This window comes from Dendrobates tinctorius, unplaced genomic scaffold (genome assembly GCF_039654945.1).
Source record: "Dendrobates tinctorius isolate UK_male_01 unplaced genomic scaffold, ASM3965494v1 ptg000007l, whole genome shotgun sequence".
Taxonomy (NCBI): Eukaryota; Metazoa; Chordata; class Amphibia; order Anura; family Dendrobatidae; genus Dendrobates; species Dendrobates tinctorius.
In genome coordinates, this window is record NW_027361675.1 from 51,782,555 (window position 1) to 51,804,691 (window position 22,137).

The window sequence follows — 22,137 nt, forward strand, 5'->3', positions numbered from 1 at the left end:
GTCTGTGCATCTGTGTGCGTGCATGCATGCATACAAACATGCATGTATGCATATCAGTGTGTGGACAAACTTGTTTTTGATTCATGTATGATACTGTAATTGTAAAGAATAGTAAAATCAACTTGGCTCTTTAAAGGGTTATTCACCAAATAATCAAGTTACCTCCACCCCCATGATCTTCTGAGAAAAGGGGTCTGCAGTCTTGTCCTGAATGGAGCAGAGTCGTGCATGCTTGGCCTCTACTCTCTTCATTATCTTTAGAGCTGCTGAGTGTTGCACTCGGCTGTTTCCACCGGTTCCATAGACCGTGAATAGGAGCAGATATCAAGCATGCGCCCCTCCTATCCATTCGTGGCTGAGCTGCAGTCTTTTCTCAGGATTGTTGGGGCTCTCAGTGGTCAGTCTCCCAAAAGTCAGTAAGTTATCGCTTATCGGGATACAGGATAACTTGATTTATTTGGGGGATTAGCCCTTTATCAGATACCAGACATATAATTTATCATATACATGGTTGCGCTCAATAAACAAATCCTAACAGATATAAATCTCCATCTCCGTAAAAAAAAAATAAATATGTATTTTTAGGAGGTGTGGAGAGGTCCAAATAGAACTTTTGCTATGGTGCCCTATGAATTCTATGTACACCCCTGCTTGCAAAGTGGTGATGAGAGCAATCTGGCTTTTTGCTCAGAGCGCAAGGCTCAGATGGTCCCATGGTCAGCTTGTCCTCCTCATAAGTGGCATGCTGGGGAGGGGGGGGCCAAATATATTTCTTGGACAGGGGCCCCAAGCACTCAGTGTGAAACCCCTGCCTACAGTCAAATATAGCAGAGGTTCAAAGAGGTTTTGTGGTGGTCTTGCTGCCTCAGGCACTAGGTTTTTTGACTGTGAGAGGCATCATGAAATCTGAAGATTATTAAAGGATTTTGGGTCACAATGTAGTGTCCAGTGTCAGAAAGCTGGGTTTGCGTTCTAGGTCATGGGTCTTTGAGCAGGACAATTACCAAAAACATACTTTAATAAGCACCCAGAAATAAATGGAAACAAGCGCGAGAGAATTCAAGTTGTCAGCAATGACACCCGAAGGCGATTGTGCGCACACAGACTCTGCGCACAAAAGTGCCATGACGTATCCATACGTCCAAGTTCGTTAAGGGGTTAAAATTGCAGTTGGACGAAGCCACCCTTCAAATAGGAGAGACGTGGAGCAGTTAGTAAAAATAAGAGTTGTCCAATGTTCCAGTTGAGAGGTGTAAGAGCCTTGTTAATGGTTATTTATAGAAAGCGATTGACTGAAGTTATTTATTCCAAAACTTGTGAAACCAAATATTAAGTTGAGGGTGCCAACAATTTAGTCCAGGCCATTTTTGGGGTTGTGTGTAAAACTATCAAACTTTGCCTCTCTCAGCTTTTTTGTGTTCCAATACACACAAAGTAAATAAACCTGTGCATAACAAAACGTGTAATTGCAATAATTTTCTAGGAGAAAAGCTTCATTTTCTGGAACAAGTTCAGTAGCATCAACACTTTTGGCCATGACTGTACAAGGTGTAGGTTTGGGAGGCCTGGAGAAGCGGACAGTATCTCTAACATTATAAGAACTTTGTGTCTATCACATAAGCAAACTGGAATAAAAGAATTTGATTTGCAAAGTACAAAATCTACAACATTACAGTTTAATATATCTAAACTCAGCTTTAGGTTGGTTTCACTAGTTAGTGACAGAAGGACCATGGTTGAGATCAGAAAACACAGCCTCACATAGGCATATATAAAGCAGTAGTTAGCGAAAAATCAGGAGCAAAGTCAGGGCCCTCCGATCCAGGCATGGTCCATGTTTCCTAGAGCTGTTAAACAGGCCCTAATGGGATTCTAAACCATTTGCAACTCTCAGATGTTAAAACAGCCAAAATGGAACACTAGAAAAGTAAATAAAAGTACTAATTTACTACACTTTTGCATTTCTAAGCAAATTTTGATGGCTTAATAAATGATTTCATGTTATCACAAAATATTATATGTGAACCTACTGCTGCATCTACATTGGCCGGGGAGTCTCCATTAGGGTCTGCTAGCATAGAAATGACACTGATCATTATAGTCTCCACCGTATGGATAGGAAGCCAGCGCTCTTCTGGTTTTTCATAGCCATATTTATCCTCTCCAGGCTCGTGAAGAATAGAAATGCACACATCACCATTCTTATCAACTGCAAAAATAAAAAAATTAAGTCTTACTGGTAACATCCATAAACAGTAAAGACATACGTGGGTCTAAGGTAGCTTTCACACTACGTTGCAGCATCTGTTCATTTGCCTTACGTCCGAACCGCCCGCAAAACGGGATTTGGGTGTGTGTGCTAACGGGGCCATAGCCTATAAACGTTCCCGCAGAGCAAACGTGTGCTCCATCGTACATTTTTGGGAGTGTACGAGTACTGGAGGTGGAAATTCCTATGTAGTTAGCCTAGTATCGTTAGCACTGCAAATGCACTAATTGTTATTTAAGGTGCCTATTTTTTTGTGCCCATTTTTTTTTTTTTTTTATTTAGTTTCATGTAACAGACACTTTATATAAAGACTACTCACCATTTGGGTGCCAGATTTCTGTTATGAATTTCATTTTAGGCGGCCTTAGGGGATAATCCCTTGGAAACGTAAGATGCGCTTTGAATACACCACCCTCACTATGGAGCAAACAAAATATACACATTAAAGGGTATCACATCATACCAGAAAAGCAGTGATGTAACCTGCATTAATTTGATCACAGACAAAATTCTAAGGGTAACTGTTGCTCTCATAAGAACTAGTGAGCTGTAACTGAAATCACACCTATAGGACTGAAAATTAATCGGCAGTGACCAGACAGCTTTGGAACGCTATTATCCTGCAAACTTACCCTCTATCTGCAGGTTAATAGCGTTTTGGGACATAACAGTTCCCCTTTAAGATTTAGCAGTCAATGTTATGGTGGAAGCACATGAATAAACTAGCATTAATCATGAGGTTATTAGTTTGTTATGTTTAGTGTATATCAACCGTGTATCTAAGTAACAGAATACTTACTATAATGTGTCTGGAGGACCTATAATAAGAACTTCCCATCGGTATAAGTCATTGTCGTCTATTAAACCTGCTGAGAAGCCTTCTACTGGGTTTTTATTTAGTTCTGAAAAATTGAGAAAAAGTTTAAAATTACACAATATAGTTGGCTAAAATAAAAGTCTATATGGTACAATTGTCCCTCAATTGTCAATGCTCGGCTTATAACCCATTCAAGTCACACAGTTAAGGGCCATTTTATAAAGGTTTTTTCCAAAGCGAAGAATAATAAAGCTATGTGCACACGCTGCGGATTCACCTGCGGATTGGCCTCTGCGGATCCGCAGGTAAAAATCGCAGGTAAATTGACCTGCGGTTTGCCACCTGGACAATGGAATAGGTGGCAAACCGCAGCGGAATCCGCAGAAAGAATTGACATGTCAATTCTTTCTGCGGATTGAAAACTGCAGCATGAGCACTGCGGATTGTAAATCCCATAGACTTACACTGTACTGTACACTGTCTGCAGAACTGCTGCGGATCCGCAGCAGAATCCGCAGCGTGTGCACAAAGCCTTAGCATCTTTCGGTACTTGTAATAAGCCCCCACAAACTATTTTTAAGTTTGAGGCCCCTTTCTGCCTTTAGACTACAAGTCCCAAGAGGCATTACAATCTGGCTTTTCTACCAGCCACCGATAGGTCGGTCCTCAACGCACTCCCACCTGTGGACTTGAATGTTCAATATGTCAATCAAAACTAGCCAGAATACTACAGTTGAGCAAATTTGTTTGGATTTGATCGCTAAATCTGAAATTGCTATATTCATGCCACATTCGAACCCTACTCGTGCCAAATTTATGTTTGATGGTCGGTTCCGAACATTTTCGGTAATTTCTACTCCCATTGACTAATGACGTTCGGCAAATACTGCAAAAACAATATTCGATGCCGATCGTATTCGGAACCGAATCCAAACAAATTCGCTCAACTCTACTTAGGGCATGCCCCTTCACGATATCCATATTCAGAGTGGAGCGCTCAGAGAGCTGCAGTTTCAGGTCTGCCTCATACATGATTGACCGGTCATGTTCCATTCAAAGCACAGGAAGCAAATAGATGTAGTCTGTGCTTGAACATCGCATAAACAGGAAGTGGCGCTATGGAGGTCACATGACTGCATGTAAATAAGTTTGAGATTAAACATTTTTATTATCCATTTTAGCTATGTAAACCTATCTCCAGAAAACCTCTGTTACATATACACAGCTCAAAAAAAATAAAGGGAACACTTAAACAGAATATACAGTGCCTACAAGTAGTATTCAACCCCCTGCAGATTTAGCAGGTTTACACATTCGGAATTAACTTGGCATTGTGACATTTGGACTGTAGATCAGCCTGGAAGTGTGAAATGCACTGCAGCAAAAAAGAATGTTATTTCTTTGTTTAATTTTTTTTTAAATTGTGAAAAGTTTATTCAGAGGGTCATTTATTATTCAACCCCTCAAACCACCAGAATTCTGTTTGGTTCCCCTAAAGTATTAAGAAGTATTTCAGGCACAAAGAACAATGAGCTTCACATGTTTGGATTAATTATCTCTTTTTCCAGCCTTTTCTGACTATTTAAGACCCTCCCCAAACTTGTGAACAGCACTCATATATGGTCAACATGGGAAAGACAAAGGAGCATTCCAAGGCCATCAGAGACAAGATCGTGGAGGGTCACAAGGCTGGCAAGGGGTACAAAACCCTTTCCAAGGAGTTGGGCCTACCTGTCTCCACTGTTGGGAGCATCATCCGGAAGTGGAAGGCTTATGGAACTACTGTTAGCCTTCCACGGCCTGGACAGCCTTTGAAAGTTTCCTCCCGTGCCAAGGCCAGGCTTGTCCGAAGAGTCAAGGCTAACCCAAGGACAACAAGGAAGGAGCTCCGGGAAGATCTCATGGCAGTGGGGACATTGGTTTCAGTCAATACCATAAGTAACGTACTCCACCGCAATGGTCTCCGTTCCAGACGAGCCCGTAAAGTACCTTTACTTTCAAAGCGTCATGTCAAGGCTCGTCTACAGTTTGCTCATGATCACTTGGAGGACTCTGAGACAGACTGGTTCAAGGTTCTCTGGTCTGATGAGACCAAGATCGAGATCTTTGATGCCAACCACACACGTGACGTTTGGAGACTGGATGGCACTGCATACGACCCCAAGAATACCATCCCTACAGTCAAGCATGGTGGTGGCAGCATCATGCTGTGGGGCTGTTTCTCAGCCAAGGAGCCTGGCCATCTGGTCCGCATCCATGGGAAGATGGATAGCACGGCCTACCTGGAGATTTTGGCCAAGAACCTCCGCTCCTCCATCAAGGATCTTAAGATGGGTCGTCATTTCATCTTCCAACAAGACAACGACCCAAAGCACACAGCCAAGAAAACCAAGGCCTAGTTCAAGAGGGAAAAAATCAAGGTGTTGGAGTGGCCTAGTCAGTCTCCTGACCTTAACCCAATTGAAAACTTGTGGAAGGAGCTCAAGATTAAAGTCCACATGAGACACCCAAAGAACCTAGATAACTTGGAGAAGATCTGCATGGAGGAGTGGGCCAAGATAACTCCAGAGACCTGTGCCGGCCTGATAAGGTCTTATAAAAGACGATTATTAGCTGTAATTGCAAACAAGGGTTATTCCACAAAATATTAAACCTAGGGGTTGAATAATAATTGACCCACACTTTTATGTTTAAAATTTATTAAAATTTAACTGAGCAACATAACTTTTTGGTTTGTAAGATTTATGCATCTGTTAATAAATCCTGCTCTTGTGTGAAGTTTGAAGGCTCTAACCTATTTGCATCTTATCAAACCTGCTAAATCTGCAGGGGGTTGAATACTACTTGTAGGCACTGTAACTCCAAGTAAATCAAACTTCTGTGAAATCAAACTGTCCACTTAGGAAGCAACACTGATTGACAATCAATTTTACATGCTGTTGTGCAAATGGAATAGACAACAGACGGAAATTATTGGCAATTAACAAGCCGCCCTCAATAAAGGAGTGGTCCTGCAGGTGGAGGACCACAGACCACATCTCAGTACCAATGCTTTCTTGCTGATGTTTTGGTCACTTTTGAATGCGGATTGTGCCTTCACACTCGTGGTGGCATGAGACGGACTCTACAACCCACACATGTGGCTCAGGTAGTGCAACTCATCCAGTATGGCACATCAATGCGAGCTGTGGCAAGGAGGTTTGCTGTGTCGGTCAGCGTAGTGTCCAGAGGCTGGAGGTGCTACCATGAGACAGGGCAGCACACCAGGAGACATGGAGGGGGCCGTAGGAGGGCAACAACTCATCAGCAGGACCGCTACCTCCACCTTTGTACGAGGAACAGGAGCACTGCCAGAGCCCTGCAAAATGACCTCCAGCAGGCCAAAATGTGCAGACACATGCACAAACGGTTAGAAACCGACTCCATGAGGATGGTCTGAGTGCCTGATGTCCACAGATGGGGGTTGTGCTCGCAGCCGAACACAGTGCAGGACGCTTGGCAATTGCCACAGAACACCAGGATTGGCAAATTCGCCACTGGGGTCCTGTGCTCTTCACAGATGAAGCAGGTTCACACTGAGCACATGTGACAGTCTGGAGACGCTGTGGAGAGCGATCTGCTGCATGCAACATCCTTCGGCATGACCGTTTTGGCAGTGGGTCAGTAATGATGTGGGGTGGCATTTCTTTGCAGGGCCGCACAGCCCTCCATGTGCTCGTAAGAGGTAGCCTGACTGCCATTGGGTACCGAGATGAGATCCTCAGACCTCTTGTGAAACCATATGCTTGTGTGGTTGGCCCTGGGTTCCTCCTAATGCAGGACAATGCCAGACCTCATGTGGCTGGAGTGTGTCAGCAGTTCCTGCAAGATGAAGGCATTGAAGCTATGGACTGGCCCGCCTGTTCCCCAGACCTGAATCCAATTTAGCACATCATGTCTCACTCCATCCACCAATTTCACACTGCACCACAGACTGTCCAGGAGTTGGCGGATGCTTTAGTCCAGGTCTGGGAGTCAGGAGACCATCCGCCGTCTCATCAGGAGAATGCCCAGGCATTGTAGGGAGGTCATATAGGCACGTGGAGGCCACACACACTACTGAGCATCTTTTCCTTGTTATGAGGCATTTCCACTGAAGTTGGATCAGCCTGTAATTTGATTTTCCACTTTGATTTTGAGTATCATTCCAAATCCAGACCTCCATGGGATATTCATTTTGATTTACATTGATAATTGTTATGTTTTATTGTTCTGAAGACATTCCACTATGCAATGAATAAAAATTTGCAACTGGAATATTTCATTCAGAGATATCTAGGAAGTGGCATTTTAGTGTTCCCTTTATTTTTTTTGAGCAGTGTAAATCTTAGTAGTGCAATGCTGAAGGAACGTAATGCAAACAGCCATCCATGTAAAAAAAAAGATCTGAAATAGATTCCTCTTATCATGCAGACTAATCACCTGCATGTGAGACACAGTCAGACAATTGAATAAAGAAAAATCTTGTTGTACCCAAACTATTTAAAACATCTGAACAGAGGAACATTTTTATGATTACATGATACAGAAATTAAATATTCGGTAATAATGATGTAAAAGTGAATATGGGACAAAACCGGAAATATCCCCCAAATCACCCGCTACGTCAGCCAAACAGTTTAACCCCTTATTGACAGGGCCAATTTTTTTTTTTTTTAATTCTGACCAATGTCACTTTATGTGGTGATAACTCTGGAACGCTTCAACAAATCCCATTGATTGAGACTTTTTTCGTGGCACATTATAATTTATGATAATAGTAAATTTAGGTTGATATGTTTTGTGTTTATTTATAAAAAAAATATCAGAAACTTGACAAATGTACAAAAAATTTCAATTTTCAAACTTTGGATGATTATCCCTTTAATCCAGATGGTCATACCACACAAAATATTAATAAATAACATTTCCCATATGTCTGACTTACAACAGCAACATTTTTAAAATGCTAATTTATTTTGTTAGCCCATTAGGGGGTTTAAATTGTAGCTGTAATTTTTCATTTTTTGAAGGAAATTTAAAAGATTTATTTTTTTGAGGGACCTATCCATGTTTGAAGTGACTTTAGGGGTGCTATATATTGGAAAACCCCAAACATGATACCATTTTAAAAACAGCACCCATATTGAAAATTTCTGTCGGACAGTTTATTAACCCCTCAGGTTGATTTTCAGGAATTAAGGCAAAGTGGTATAGCAGGAATGAAAACGTGTTTGTTTACTAACTAAATGTCACTAACTTCTGAACTGACCGCTGTAGCCGGAAGACTCTAAAGCCCCCGTTACACACAGCGAGATCGCTAGTAATATCGCTGAAACGTCACAGGTTTTGTGACACAGCAGCGATATCGCTATGTCTGATACTTACCTGCGACCGGCTCCCCCGCTGGTTATTGCTGATCGCGCGAGAACGTCCTGGACCATTTCTCGTCGGGCGCTTCCTGTGGCGCCGACGAGCGACGCGTGGACGCAAGCGGGAGGACGTCAGGATCGTCGCGTCTGACAGGTAAGTAGCGACCCCTAACCGCTGCTATGTCGCTGGTGAGATCTGCCTGTGTGGCAGCTCACTAGCAACCACTTAGCGATGCACCAGCGATCCATATCGTTGTCGGGATCGCTGGTGCATCGCTTAGTGTAACGGTACCCTAAGGCCGCTATTGCCCATGAACTGCTATGGCAATCATCAGGACCACACAATCATAGTCTCAGTGTTTCAATTAGATTAAAGCAGAAGCCCCATCAATCTATTTATATGATGTAGTCACTTTAGACAGCAGCAAATAATGGGCTAAACAGATATGGACGGTGTCAACACTGATCGTTTGTGATACAGCAAGTTGTCAGCTCTAGTGTACAGTTGACAGCTGCTGGATTGTCACCTGTATGAGGATGCTATTCTCTTATATCTCAGGTCAGTAAAAAGACGTATTGGCTGTCATTAAGGGGTTAAAGGAAACTTGTCAGCAGGATTGTGCACTGTAACCTACAGACAGAGTCAGGTTGGCGACATTATACTGCATAAAATCATACCTTGGTTGATCAAATCCATCTTAAGGTTGTTTCTTAATCTTTATTATTTTGTGTAAATGAGATTCTCGTGTCCTAAGGCGGGGTTGGGCTATGTGTGCTCTGATTCATAATGCAGACTGCTGACAGATCACTGAACCCTCACTGACATGCCCCCCTAGTTTGCATAATGAATATATATATATATATATATACACACACACATACATACACACACACACATACATACACACACATATATACATACACACACATATATACATACACACACATATATATATATATATATATATATATATATATATATATATATATATATATATACATATATACATACATACACACACACACATACATACATACACACACACACACAACGACAAAGCAAAGTCCAGCAATAACGTGAGCAATCCAGGATACTGTTAAAATTTTTTTTCTTTTTATTCATAAATCCATTAAAATGCAATGGTCCAAGCAGTTCAAAACCGCAATAACGCAGGAAAGTCGTGCAGATAGGACAATCTGCACGACTTTCCTGCGTTATTGCTGTTTTGAACTGCTTGGACCATTGCATTTTAATGGATTTATGAATAAAAAGAAAAAAATTTTTAACAGCATCCTGGATTGCTCACGTTATTGCTGGACTTTGCTTTGTCGTTCACATTTGTATGGATGGACTCCTACATCCAGATCCGGGCACAACGGAGTTAACCAGGTCAGCTGAGGTTCCAGGTGGTTCACAGGAGTGAGCTGGTCTACATTGTTGGATAGAGAGATATATATATATATATATATATATATATATATATATATATATATATATATATGCCATCGGATCACCGCATCAAACCCAATAGCAGCTACCGCCCAGGTGCCATTTTCAAAAATTTTTTCTTCCTCTAGCTGAATAACTTGAAAAAAAAAAAAAAACTATTATTGGAAGAAAACATGCGATTTTGCTGCAGAGTCTGTCTGGAGATTTTTTTTTTTCTTAAAGTACGGTACATACAGGTATTCACTCTGCAAACTGGGGGGGGGGGTTCGGCGACCTGTCAGCAGTCTGCATTATGAATATACAGCTCTGGTAAAAATTGATGTATTGATGGACCACAGCAAAATTTTCAGTTTGTCCAATTTTTCACTTTATAGGTATATTAGAGTAAAATGTAAATTGCTCTTTTATTCTATAAACTACTGACAATGTCTTCGAATTTCCAAGCACTAAATTTTGTATTTATTTTCAGAAAATGAGAAATGGTCAAAATAACAAAAAAATGCAGTGCTTGCAGACCTCAAGTAATGCTAAGAAAACAAGTTCATAATCATTTAGAAACAACAATACTAATGTTTTAATTCAGGAAGAGTTCAGAAATCAATATTTTGTGGAATAACCATGATTTTTAATCACAGCTTTCATGCATCTTGGCATGCTTTCCACCAGTCTTTTACACTGCTTTTGGGTGACCTTATGCCACTCCTGGTACAAAAATTTAAGCAGTTCTTCTTTGTTTGATGGCTTGTGACTAGCCATCTTCCTCTTGATTACATTCCAGAGGTTTTCAATGGGTTTCAGGTCTTGAGATTGAGCTGGCCATGACAAGGATTTGATGTGGTGGTCCTTCATCCACACATTGATTGACTTGTGTGGCATGGCGCATTGTCCTGCTGGAAAAAAACAGTCCTCAGAGTTGGGGAACATTGCCGAGCAGAAGGAATCAACTGTTATTCCAGGATAACCTTGTATGCGACTTAATTCATACGTCCTTCGCAAAGATTAACCTACCCAATTCCAGTCTTGCTGAAGCAACCCCAGATCATCATTGATCCTCCACCAAATTTCATAGTGGGTGCAAGACACTGTGGCTTGTACGCCTCTCCAGGTCTCCGTTTAACCATTAGACAACCAGGTGTTGGGCAAAGCTGAAAATTAGATTAATCAGAAAAGATTACCTTACTCCAGTCCTCTATGGTCCAATCCTTATGGTCTTTTGCAAACTGAGAAGGAGCCTGTTACGAACTGTTCTTGCCGTGCACGTTACCCCAGCTGCTATTTGCCAATCCTTTTGTAGGTTTATAGAATGTAAGCTTGCGAGCAGGGCCCTCACTCCTCTTGGTATCTATTTTGATCTTTGTGTTTATTGGTATGCAGTAATGTCTATTGTCTGTAGAAGTCCCCTCTATAATGTAAAGCGCTGCGGAATATGTTGGGGCTACAGAAATATTATTATTATTATTATTATTATTATTAGGTCACTTGATGTCATCCTGCGGTTGCCTAGTGATATTTGAATAAGATAACGGTCATCCCGGTCAGCGGAGAGTCGTTTTCGCCCTCTGCCGGTCTGTAGCTTCGTTGTCCCCAATGTCTGCTGCTTGACCTTGTTGTAATGGACTGCAGTCTTAGAAATTTTAAGGATGGAAGCAACATGACACTCACTGTATCCCTCTGCTAGTAAAGCCAGAATTGAGCCTTTTCCCTCACTCAAGACTTAACTTTTTAACTCCTTTGTGGCATGGTTAAAAAAATTTTTTTTCATTTCTATTACTTTTTGGATATTACTAGCACTTGTTTTGCCATCCAGCTTGTCCTATTGTAAGAGGATTGTGAACAAGACAGCAGGGTTTTTTATACTTTCCTTTGTTAAATAACATTTGGTTCAGGTGATCACCTAATCAGAAGCACATTAAGAAGAAAGAGGTGTACTCTGGTTGGATTTCAACCAACACTGGAATGGAATGGATGTCAGACATGTAGAGAAGCTGATTTTTATAAAACTGTGCAGTGGTCTCTTAATTTTTGACAGTGCTGTATAATCAGAGCACCACATACACCAACCCAGCCTTAGGCTATGTGCACACGCTGCGGATTCCGCTGCGGTTTTTTCCGCGCGGAAACGCAGGTAAAACCGCAGGTAAAGTGACCTGCGGTTTTGCTGCGTTTTGGCCTGCGGTATTGCCCTGCGGTTTCACACCTCTACTATGTTAAAGGTGTGAAACCGCAGCAGAATCCGCAGAAATAATTGACATGCTGCGGAAAAAAAAACCGCAGCAAAACCGCGTGGAAAAAACCGCAGCGTGAGCACTGCGTTTTTGAAAACCCATAGGCTAACATGGTAAAGTACCATGTCTGCGGAACTGCTGTGGTTCCGCAGGGCCAAAACCGCAGCGGAACCGCAGCAAAAACCGCAGCGTGTGCACATAGCCTTAGGGAACGAGAATCTCTAACACAAAACTGAAAATAAAGATAAAAACAATCACAAGACAGATTTCATCAACCAGGGTATCATTTTAAACAGTATAACGGCACGGAACTGACACTGTAGGTTACTGTGCACAATCCTGCAGACAGGTTCCCTTTAAACACTATCAAGCTTAAATGGCTCTCAAGGCCTTATTAGGACCTACCAGCTAAAATTACACCTGGGTACAGGGGAAACCATGCGACTGATGAATGAACCCATCAAAATTTATAATATATCTATATAAGAGGTCTCAAATATCCAAACAAGCATTAATTCTGATAATGGAGGGGAGAAATTCCTAGAAATTCAATACTGTTTTGCATGATTTCTTAAGTTTCACTAGATGGCAACAACAGAGAGGTGGTTAACTTTCCATTAAATGATCTTCTTGGCAAACAATGATATTTATGGATAGTTATTTTTTTTTTTTTTAAATTTCATTAGAAAGTAAGTAGAAATCCCATCTGGAATCGAGATGGACACTTGCTGCCATTTTGGTTTTGAAGCTTGAGATGTCACAGTGCCCAACTCCAGCTGACCAGTAACCAGATACGTTATGCAATTATATACATTCCCCATAGAAGGTGACAGGTGCATTAAATGCCATATGTCAAGTCTTGTATGCAGTGAGATCAGCTTCAATTTATATTCATCACACTATCTGAAGTATTGGATGGCATCACATGCAAACACACAAGTAAAAACGTGGTAGCAACGGACAACAGAATCAGAACTAGAGGGCAAATAATCTAGGACATACATAAAACACAGAAGTATGAACTCAAATCATCCCCAAGTTCAATATTTTGGAAAATATAATCTGAAATATGTAGAAAAACAGCAAATTAGCCATGCTTTCAATCCCACTGAGAACGGGTGCCAGTACTACAATCTTACATAGTCAGAGCAACTGTAGAACAAGCCTAAACAAGGTACCCATAACATATTAGTGGCTGGTCAAACACTCATTTTGACATGTGTTTTCCTATCTAGCAATCTTTGCCTCCATGTGGGGTTGGTCTTTCGTAAAACAGGACTTTTAGCCACTTGGAGCTTAATGAGGAATTCAAAATGTGTTTAATGATGATAAACTGTTAATATTAGGCATGTACCGTATTTGGCTTATATTTTTTTTTAAACATTATGATAAAACTTTGGAGTAGTTTTCTTGACCGAAGGAAACCACAATGTAAGGGTAAGTTCAGTAATTGGCAGCGCTTTGGACAGCACCTGTCCGCTGCGTCCAAAGCGCTGCCGGCTACTGAACGCAGGCGATTCCGCATGTGTTCAATGAACAGTGCGGATTCATCACATCCAATACATTATTTTGCGGAGATGCGAGTCACCCATACAAATAGATATGCTGCAGTCTGGAGAGACGCGCCGCATGTTCATCTCCGTAGGTAAGCCGCGGGCGTCTGTGGATGCATAGTGGAGATGGGATTTCTTGACATCCCATCCACTATGCTGTAACATCTGGACACTGCGGGATGGACTCTGTGCAAGTACACAGCGTCCAACCAACAGCGTTTACTGATAGAGTGCACATACCCATATGATTTCCTTATAAGTTTCTTATCAAATACTTTAGAAACTAACTTATACACATTTCAGAGCCGCTGGAACAATTTAATAGTTGCAAGGATGGATATTCCTCTAAAAAAAACAATTATGTCACAGGACAATGAATAATCATGCTTTTTAGGAAAATAGCCGAAACTTAAGACCGATAGCAAAGAGGTTCCAGTTCTGCATTATAATGAGGACTCCCTGCCTGCAGTTGACAAGTACTCCAATTGTGAGCCACGAAAACTACTCACCCCCCTACACATAATAGCTGTGGGAGTGAGCGGGAGAGATCAGCACGCTGCAGCCTACGTTTTTCTGGAATGATTGGGGCACAAGCTGTGTAACATAAGGCTGGAGTTTCTGGATCTTCAGATTTCTGCAGCCGCTCTGCTTGTCTCTACAGGCATTTATCAAAATAAAACAGCTCAGCTATTAAATCATGACTAAGCAGAAAAAGCCCTCTAGCCAAATACATGAGCGGTATCCAAACTTGGAAAGTTTGTGCTAATAGTCACCAGCCAACCATTTGATCTAATGGAAACAACACTCGTCTCATAGAAGCCTGAAAATCAGGAAAGGGCTGTGGCTGCACGTCTCTGCAAAACACCAACGCCAGGATTGTTTGTGCTATGTATTGCAAATGTCTGGAGGGAGTATTGCAAAAGTTATGTGGAAAAAAATAAAATTTTGATATGTGCGCTTGTAAAAGTCCTTTACAATCCCAGGATAAAGAAACACATGCATCATGAAAGTGAATCAAATGCTATGTCAATAGTAGCTATGAATTGGCAAGCATAATATATTGTTACAATACATTATGGTGAAGTTATGCTGCATGTGCCCCAGCTACCTAGAAAAACTGCTTTACCTAGTCATTTCCTGCACAACTGCTGCCAGGGGGAAAAAAAAAAAAAAATTAAAGGGTGATGAATCATTAGGTAGCCCCAGAAGGCAAGAACCACCTACCCCAATACATTGCATATTCCGGCTGTGCAGGAACAGGAGCCAGCACCATTGACTTGAATGGGGACGTGTTGCAGCTCCCTGCTAGCTCTGCAGCCCCATCATGCTCAGGAATGGCTGGGATCCCAGGAGTCAGATTCTCACCAATCAGTAAGGGGACAGCACATCAAACTTTCCTTAACTGATAAACGAGTTGATCATATGCAAAAATAAATGATGGGCAACAAAGAATCATTGGCGAATTAAATATTTAGGGAACAGATTATAAAAGTATACACAAATAGCTTTATGGGAAAACGCCGACATACCAAATTAAGGCATTAAAAACATCTAAATCCTATACTTTGCAACCCGGTAATAGATGGTATTATTATGTATACCTTTATTGTCTTACCTGTTTATATATTAGTGGAGCTCTGCATATCGCCGTCCCATATGAATATTGTTCGGGGGACATACATGCTTTTAGATGTTTTTAATGCCCTATTTTTGTATGTCCGAGTTATCCAATGAAGCCATTTGTGTATACACCTTTTCTATTTATTGCATCAGGTGTGCACAACAATTTTTGTTTGGTGTTTTTCTCTCTCTGGTCCACATCCTCTCTCCATGCAAGGTGTGGCATTCACTTAAATTAACCTTAATATTGGAGGTGCACCCCATACATATTTTGCTTAACCTGATATTTATTATAAATGGGGAAAAAAAAAAGTGTTTAATAAATTATACAAAACCAAAACAGATCTACAGCATCAGTGTCATTAGTCAACAAAATGTGTAATTTCACAGAAAAAAGTAATGTACCATACATGTAACAAAAGTAACGTACCCACCTAGAGCAAGCATCAATGCAACTCAATACCATGAGCCAGCAAGGATCAGCTCAGTTTGCGTCCGATGTTCAATTAGCAGTGGCAGGCAAACCCACAGAAAGGTCAGTTCTGAAGGCCCTGTGTGTCACTGCTGAGGAATGTGTGCCCGCTTTGCTCAGATGACAGCAACTAACTGGGGTTTCCATCATGTGTCCCAAATGCTCCCATACCACGTCTACATTTATCAGTACATGTAAATGCCCCTCAATCCAGTGGTAACGATGTGATCACAAACTTAAGATTGTCAACATGTACAAAGAGCAACTAGGCATCAAAATCCCAGGCTGTAGAGAACAAATGCTGACAATTCCAACTTCTTAAGGATATATTAAGGTGGTTCACAATGTGAAGATTTGCATGTTTCATGGAGCAGAGAAAAAGAAAATAGCACACACCAAGTCCTGAAGGTAAAAGTCATTTATGCCAACTGATTTGGACAGGAGTTTGGCGGCATAAAGGGAGCTAGGTGCGGGATCAGTTAGAATAAAGGACTTCTATTTAAAGGATTTGGCAAGTGTCATTTTTTTCTGCTGCATGGAACATTAAGATTCTCAACTGTTAGGCTAAGTTCACACGTAGCGGAACTCTTGCGGAAATTACCGCAAGTTCCGGAATTCCATTCCACGGGAAAACCGCATTTTAAATTCCAGAGGAAAAACTAGCATTTTGCAAGCGTAATTAGCTTGCAAAATGCTAGCGTTTTCCAAGCGATCTGTAGCATCGCTTGGAGAACCGATTGACAGGTTGGTCACACTCGTCAAACAGTGTTTGACGAGTGTGACCAACTTTTTACTACTGAGGCTGCCTATGCAGCCTCAGTAGTACAAGATAAAATGTAAAACATAAAAAAAATAAAATATTGTTATTCTTACCTTCCGACGTCCCGCGCAGCCTTTCCCGCCTCTCTCCACGCTCTCGTTCCCAGTAATCCTTTGCGAAAATGCCCGCAATGTCGTCCGTTCTCGCGGGATCGCAAAGTCTCACGGTCATTCTCGCAAAGGCTTACTGGGACCAGGAGCGTGGAGAGAGGCAGGAAGGCTGCACGGGACGTCGGAAGGTGAGAATAAAAAATATTGTTATTTTAAATTCTATTTTTTACAGGGATATGGTACCCAAAGCCCGGAGGACAGTCTCCTCTCCTCCGGACCGTGGGTACCATCCGCAATTGTTCTGCTTACTTTTCGCATGGTGTGCACAGCCACATGCGGGAAGTAAGCAGAACAATGCATTCCTATGGGTGCGGGATCACCGCGATTCCACAAAATTAATGAGAATGCTGTGTTTTTTACCGCAAAGCGATTCCGCCGCGGTAAAAACTGCAGCATTAGCACAGCATTGCGGAATCCCATAGGAATGCATGGGATGCTTATTTTTCGCGGCAAAATCGCGCGGTTAAAACCGCCGCGGAAACGCGAAAAAAATGCCACATTAAGGAAGGAAGGAAAAATACTTACCACAATGTTTTTTTTTTTTTTTTTGAATCATCCAAACACCATGCAAAGTCGTACTGCAGCAAATCGCTATCTATAGAGCTATTACACCAGGCCTTCCAAAGCTCCAGATACAAAAACAGACAACCACACTACATAATTGCATAAAGCCATACACATACTAGAGAAAAATAAGTTGTGTGCAAGCCTCGAGTGTGACTGACTGTTGCAATGACATTTATAATCATTAAATGCACATGTAGGAATTTTTTTCTGCCAAAGACCTGGTAACATACACCCCTACGGCTGTTAAAAGGAACAGATTAGGTTTAATAACGCATCTCAGCAATAACCTGCAGATTTACCCTATTCCACCTGACAAGTTCCTTTTAGGCCACAAGACTGCAGCTTGTTGGCTCAGAAGTTTTAAAAATGCTAAAATTATATAATATATATATTGTATATTTTTATTAAATTATGTAAAGACCAAGACTGTCAGTTTGCAAATTTGACCTGGTGTACCTAATGCTCCTTTTAACATGGAGGTAATTATTTTGGAGTAATTTTAAACTAGTGCACACATCTATTGTCAGTGACTGCAACTGTGATTAACGTTAGTAATAAAGGTCATTTACACTGCAAGATAATTGTGAGCAAACATTAAGTCAAAAAGTGTAAACAGCCTGCCGATCACCTGATGAACAAGCAGAACGCTCGTTCGGGCAAAATGATTGAGCATTATAGAAGTGTTATTTTCAGCAGTGATATGTCCTGAGCAGTTCACTTAATCATTGTGCTCACTTTCCTGAGCTGTGGGCTTGCACAAATGTCCATTCTATAAGTAAATATACAAACAAAATACCCAATAACCCTATGCTAAGGTATAGAATCTGACTATATGGAATTTAAGCTGCATTACTGCTATATGAAGTATACTATTAAAAAGAAGACACTTGGTGCATAAATAGGCCAATTAATGTGTGTGTGTAAAATCAATCCCAACTCCCAGCATCTAAAGTTCCCTGGTGTTCAGCATATTAGAACACCTGTTCATTATACATATAAACTTATAGAACTTGCAAAAGAAATACATCGAACTCAGGATTGGTGAGAGTATGACACCTAGCACACCCACTGATTAGCTATTTGTAGCTCCTGCCGGATATTCTCCGTGAACGAAGCCATGTTGTTCTGGCTCGGAACATATCTTGCATCAGCAAGCGGGCGAGCTACAAACAAGTGATCAGTGGTTGGGGATATGCTGGCAGTCAGATCCTTACCAATCTATATTCATAAGCCATCAAAGTTACAACTCCTGGACAAACCCTTTAACATGCATAAGAAGTTCAACAAATTGATTAACAGAGTATAATCAGATATAAAACCATAAACCGTTGTCAAAGCTAAAATCCTTCAACCTCTAGATCGCAAGCTTGCGAGCAGAGCCCTCACTCCTTTTGGTATCAGAGTTGTGTTGTTCTGTAATGTCCTAATAGTCTGTACATGTCCCCTGTAAAGTACTGCAGAATAGGTTTGGCAAAACAAATGATAAACTATTAAATATACGGTACACTTAGATGCCTCCGAGCCTACTTTGGTGACTAGCGAGTCTTCAACAATGGCCACAAGAAGCAGATATTGCCATTCTCGGTAGCACACTTAACAGCTTTGGTGTACACTATCACAGGGCGAGGCGCTAACGGCTATATATACTGTCACCAACAATTTCTAGCTTTCAATGCTATGAAAATTGAAGCAACTTACAGTACATCTGTTAGTATGCATTTGAGCTGTGAATTGTTACCATGTAGACCATTTAACACCAAACTATCATATGTGCCTTGATGCCAGAAATGCATTTCATTTCTCCTATTCTGACAACAAATGGAGAAATCATAGGGCACACACAGCAGTCTCAGGGCGGCCAGCGACGGGGTGCACGTGGCAGGCTCAGTGCTTCCTATATGATGCAACTTGCGCCTGTTTCACCCATTATATCACTAATCTCTTCTATAAAGCATAAATGGATCACATTTTTAAATTAACCCCTTAGTGACGGAGCTAAAAATTTTTAAATCTGACCAGTGTCACTTTAGGTGGTAATAACTCTGGAACGCTTCAACAAATCCCAGTGATTTTGAGATTGTTTTTTTGTGACACATTGTACTTTATGATAATGGTAAATTTGTAAAAAAAAAAAAAAAAATTTATTTTGTTAGCATTTTAGGAGGTTTAAAAAATGTAGCAGTAATTTTTCATTTTATCAAGGAAATTTATCAAATGACTTTAGGGGTCCTATATATTGGAAAACCCCCAAAAGTAAAACCATTTTAAAAACAGCACCCCCTGACATATTGAAAACTGCAGTCAGGTAGTTAATTAACCCTTCAGGTGATTTTCAGGAATTAATGCAAAGTGGCATGACAAATGCAAAAGTGAATTTTTACCACCTAAATGTCACTGACTTCTGAACAGGTTACAACAGCCGTCAAACTCTAAGGCCGCTATTTGGTCGTGAATTGCCATGGCAAACATCAGGACCATACAACCATGATCTTAGGGTGTGGATAAAGAGGAAGCCCCCACACTCTGTTAACCATTTATATAATGTTGTCACTATTGACAGCAGCACCTAAGGGGTTAAAAAGATTTGGACGGTGCAAACACGGATCATGGCTGATACAGCAAGTTGTCAGCTATAGTGTGCAGCCGACAGCTGCTGGATTGTCACCTGTATGGGGATGCTATTCTCTTATCTCTCACGTCAGTTAAAAGACGTATTGGCGGTCATTAAGGGGTTAAAAAAAAGACCATGACGCAACTCATAACCCATAGTGACCAATTACAGCACAGATCTCATTTTTCAAAATTCAAGCAGCTCTATGAATCTACAGCACCATTCGATGCATGCTAAGACCTACAGGGAGGAGTCAGAATTCAGGAGGGACTTGATAGGGAATTGCCATCATGGAGGTCACAGGATGTCAGACTGACGTGGCAAATGCCAGTAAAGGCCCCTTTACATTTAGCGATGCACCAGCAATCCCGACCACGATACGACCCGGTCAGGATCGCTGGTGCATCGCTAAATTGTCGCTAGTGAGCTGCCGCACAGGCAGATCTCACTAGCGATGCAGCAGCGCAGCGATGATGACGTCCTCCCGCCTGCGTCCATGGCTCGCTCGTCGGCGCCAGCAGGAAGCCGACGACGAGAAATGGACCAGGCCGATCTTGCGCGATCAGCAATAACCAGCGGCGGAGTCGGTTGGAGGTAAGTATCACATGTAGCAATATCGCTGCTGCGTCACAAAATCGATGATGTTATAGTGATACTGCTAGCGATCTCGCTATGTGTAAAGCCCCCTTAAGCCTAGCACATCTCTTGTCAGCAGATACCACCGATACAGAATGAAATAAAGAGTCGAAAACACTGAGTAGTAAATATTATACATGCATGTTGGGGGAGGTGTATTCAGCACCCCCTCTAAACCTGGTGAGTGCAGTGACCAGAGCTTGCCTTGATTGCTGATGTTTAATCCCATAAATATTGCATGGCAAACACTCACAGCGCCCAAGTTGCACAATCCTGATGGTTTGCCAATTCAAATGCTAACTGCCCCCTCTTCATGGGGGATAGGTAAATTCACTTCATATTGCAATATTGAAATATTACAGTATATAGCACAATAAATCAAACGATTTGAAGGTTCAAATTACTGTGGGGACTAACAGTAAAGTGAAAGGTAAAAGGAAAAAAAAAAGAAATACAATCACCCCCCTATAAATAAGATTAAAACACAGTAGGTTTCAACATATCACCGCTTCTACATCTATCAATGTATAAGATTACCCTGCAGTAAAATATATAAAGCAAAAATCATCAAAACTCGTTTTACCACACTTTGAATACACTGAAAAATGGGAACTAAAATTCTGTGTACTGTAGGCTATAAAGTACGGTGTTCCTCAAAACAACAACCGGTCCATCATGTTGGGCGTGTTGAAAAATAAAGTTATGACTTTTGGAAAAAGAATAAAAAGCAAAACTTGACCCTGCAAGGGGAGGTTAAATATTAGACAATTTAAAAAAAACATGGTTCCAACAGTCGTGCATAGCCTTAAATGGCAAATCTGTAGTACTTCTGGTCACCTGTATGAGACACCCCCTGTTGGCAGAGGAGAGGGCTGTATTATGGGAGAGTAATATTATTACTCTTTTCTATCTGCATTTGTTGCAGCTGCCATAGAGCACTCACATCCTTCAGCACAGTCTATACAGGAAACATTGGAAGGAAAGTATTCCAACATGGTAGTTCCTGAGACAGTTTATCAATAGAAAAATTACTTTAAAAAAAAAAAAAAAAAGACACTTATCTACATCTGTAAATCTAATTAAGGCTTGTAAATTAAATACAAGACAGATTCCCTTTAACCCTGGCGCAGCACAGTAATCTGATGTAGGGAACACCATGTTCTTTGCATAACAGGGGTCCAGCTAGTCTGCTTTATGTTACTGGAAAGTCATCCAAGCAGAACTGTGAATACAGCTCTTTACTACCATACAAGCTGCATCTGATAACACATGACATTTACAGAGGTAGGGTTCATGCAGACGTCCGGGGATCTCAGCCCCATCAAGGACCACAATGCACACTGGCCATGGGTCTCCTGACTGAAGCATGACAGCTTCATATATTTCTACGAGGTTGTCTACTCTTCTCAGGGGACCCGCTGCCAGTCTGTGCGCTGCAGTCCATGATCGAACACAGATCCATGGACATCTTTTCATAGAATCTATATCTAACAAGATGTGCAATAAGCCAGCTTAAACATATAACAAGGAAGCGCAGTGACAAAAACATCCAAAATGTTACCCTGGAAATCAGCCACAAGGTATAATTTGACCTGCA

The 22,137-nt window shown here is 41.3% G+C and overlaps 1 protein-coding gene across 2 annotated transcripts in view; it reads right to left on the reverse strand.

Annotated features, from left to right (window-relative positions):
- The window catches only part of UBE2G1 (ubiquitin conjugating enzyme E2 G1), a 76,767-nt gene that overhangs the window by 26,554 nt on the left and 28,076 nt on the right, over positions 1–22,137 (reverse strand). For both annotated transcript variants that reach the window (XM_073574637.1, XM_073574633.1), the window contains exons 2-4: positions 3,069–3,171; positions 2,589–2,686; positions 2,031–2,209 (exon numbers count right to left, since the gene is read on the reverse strand). In XM_073574637.1, coding sequence (XP_073430738.1) covers positions 2,031–2,209; positions 2,589–2,686; positions 3,069–3,171 — 380 coding nt within the window. The remainder of the gene's footprint in view (positions 1–2,030; positions 2,210–2,588; positions 2,687–3,068; positions 3,172–22,137) is intronic.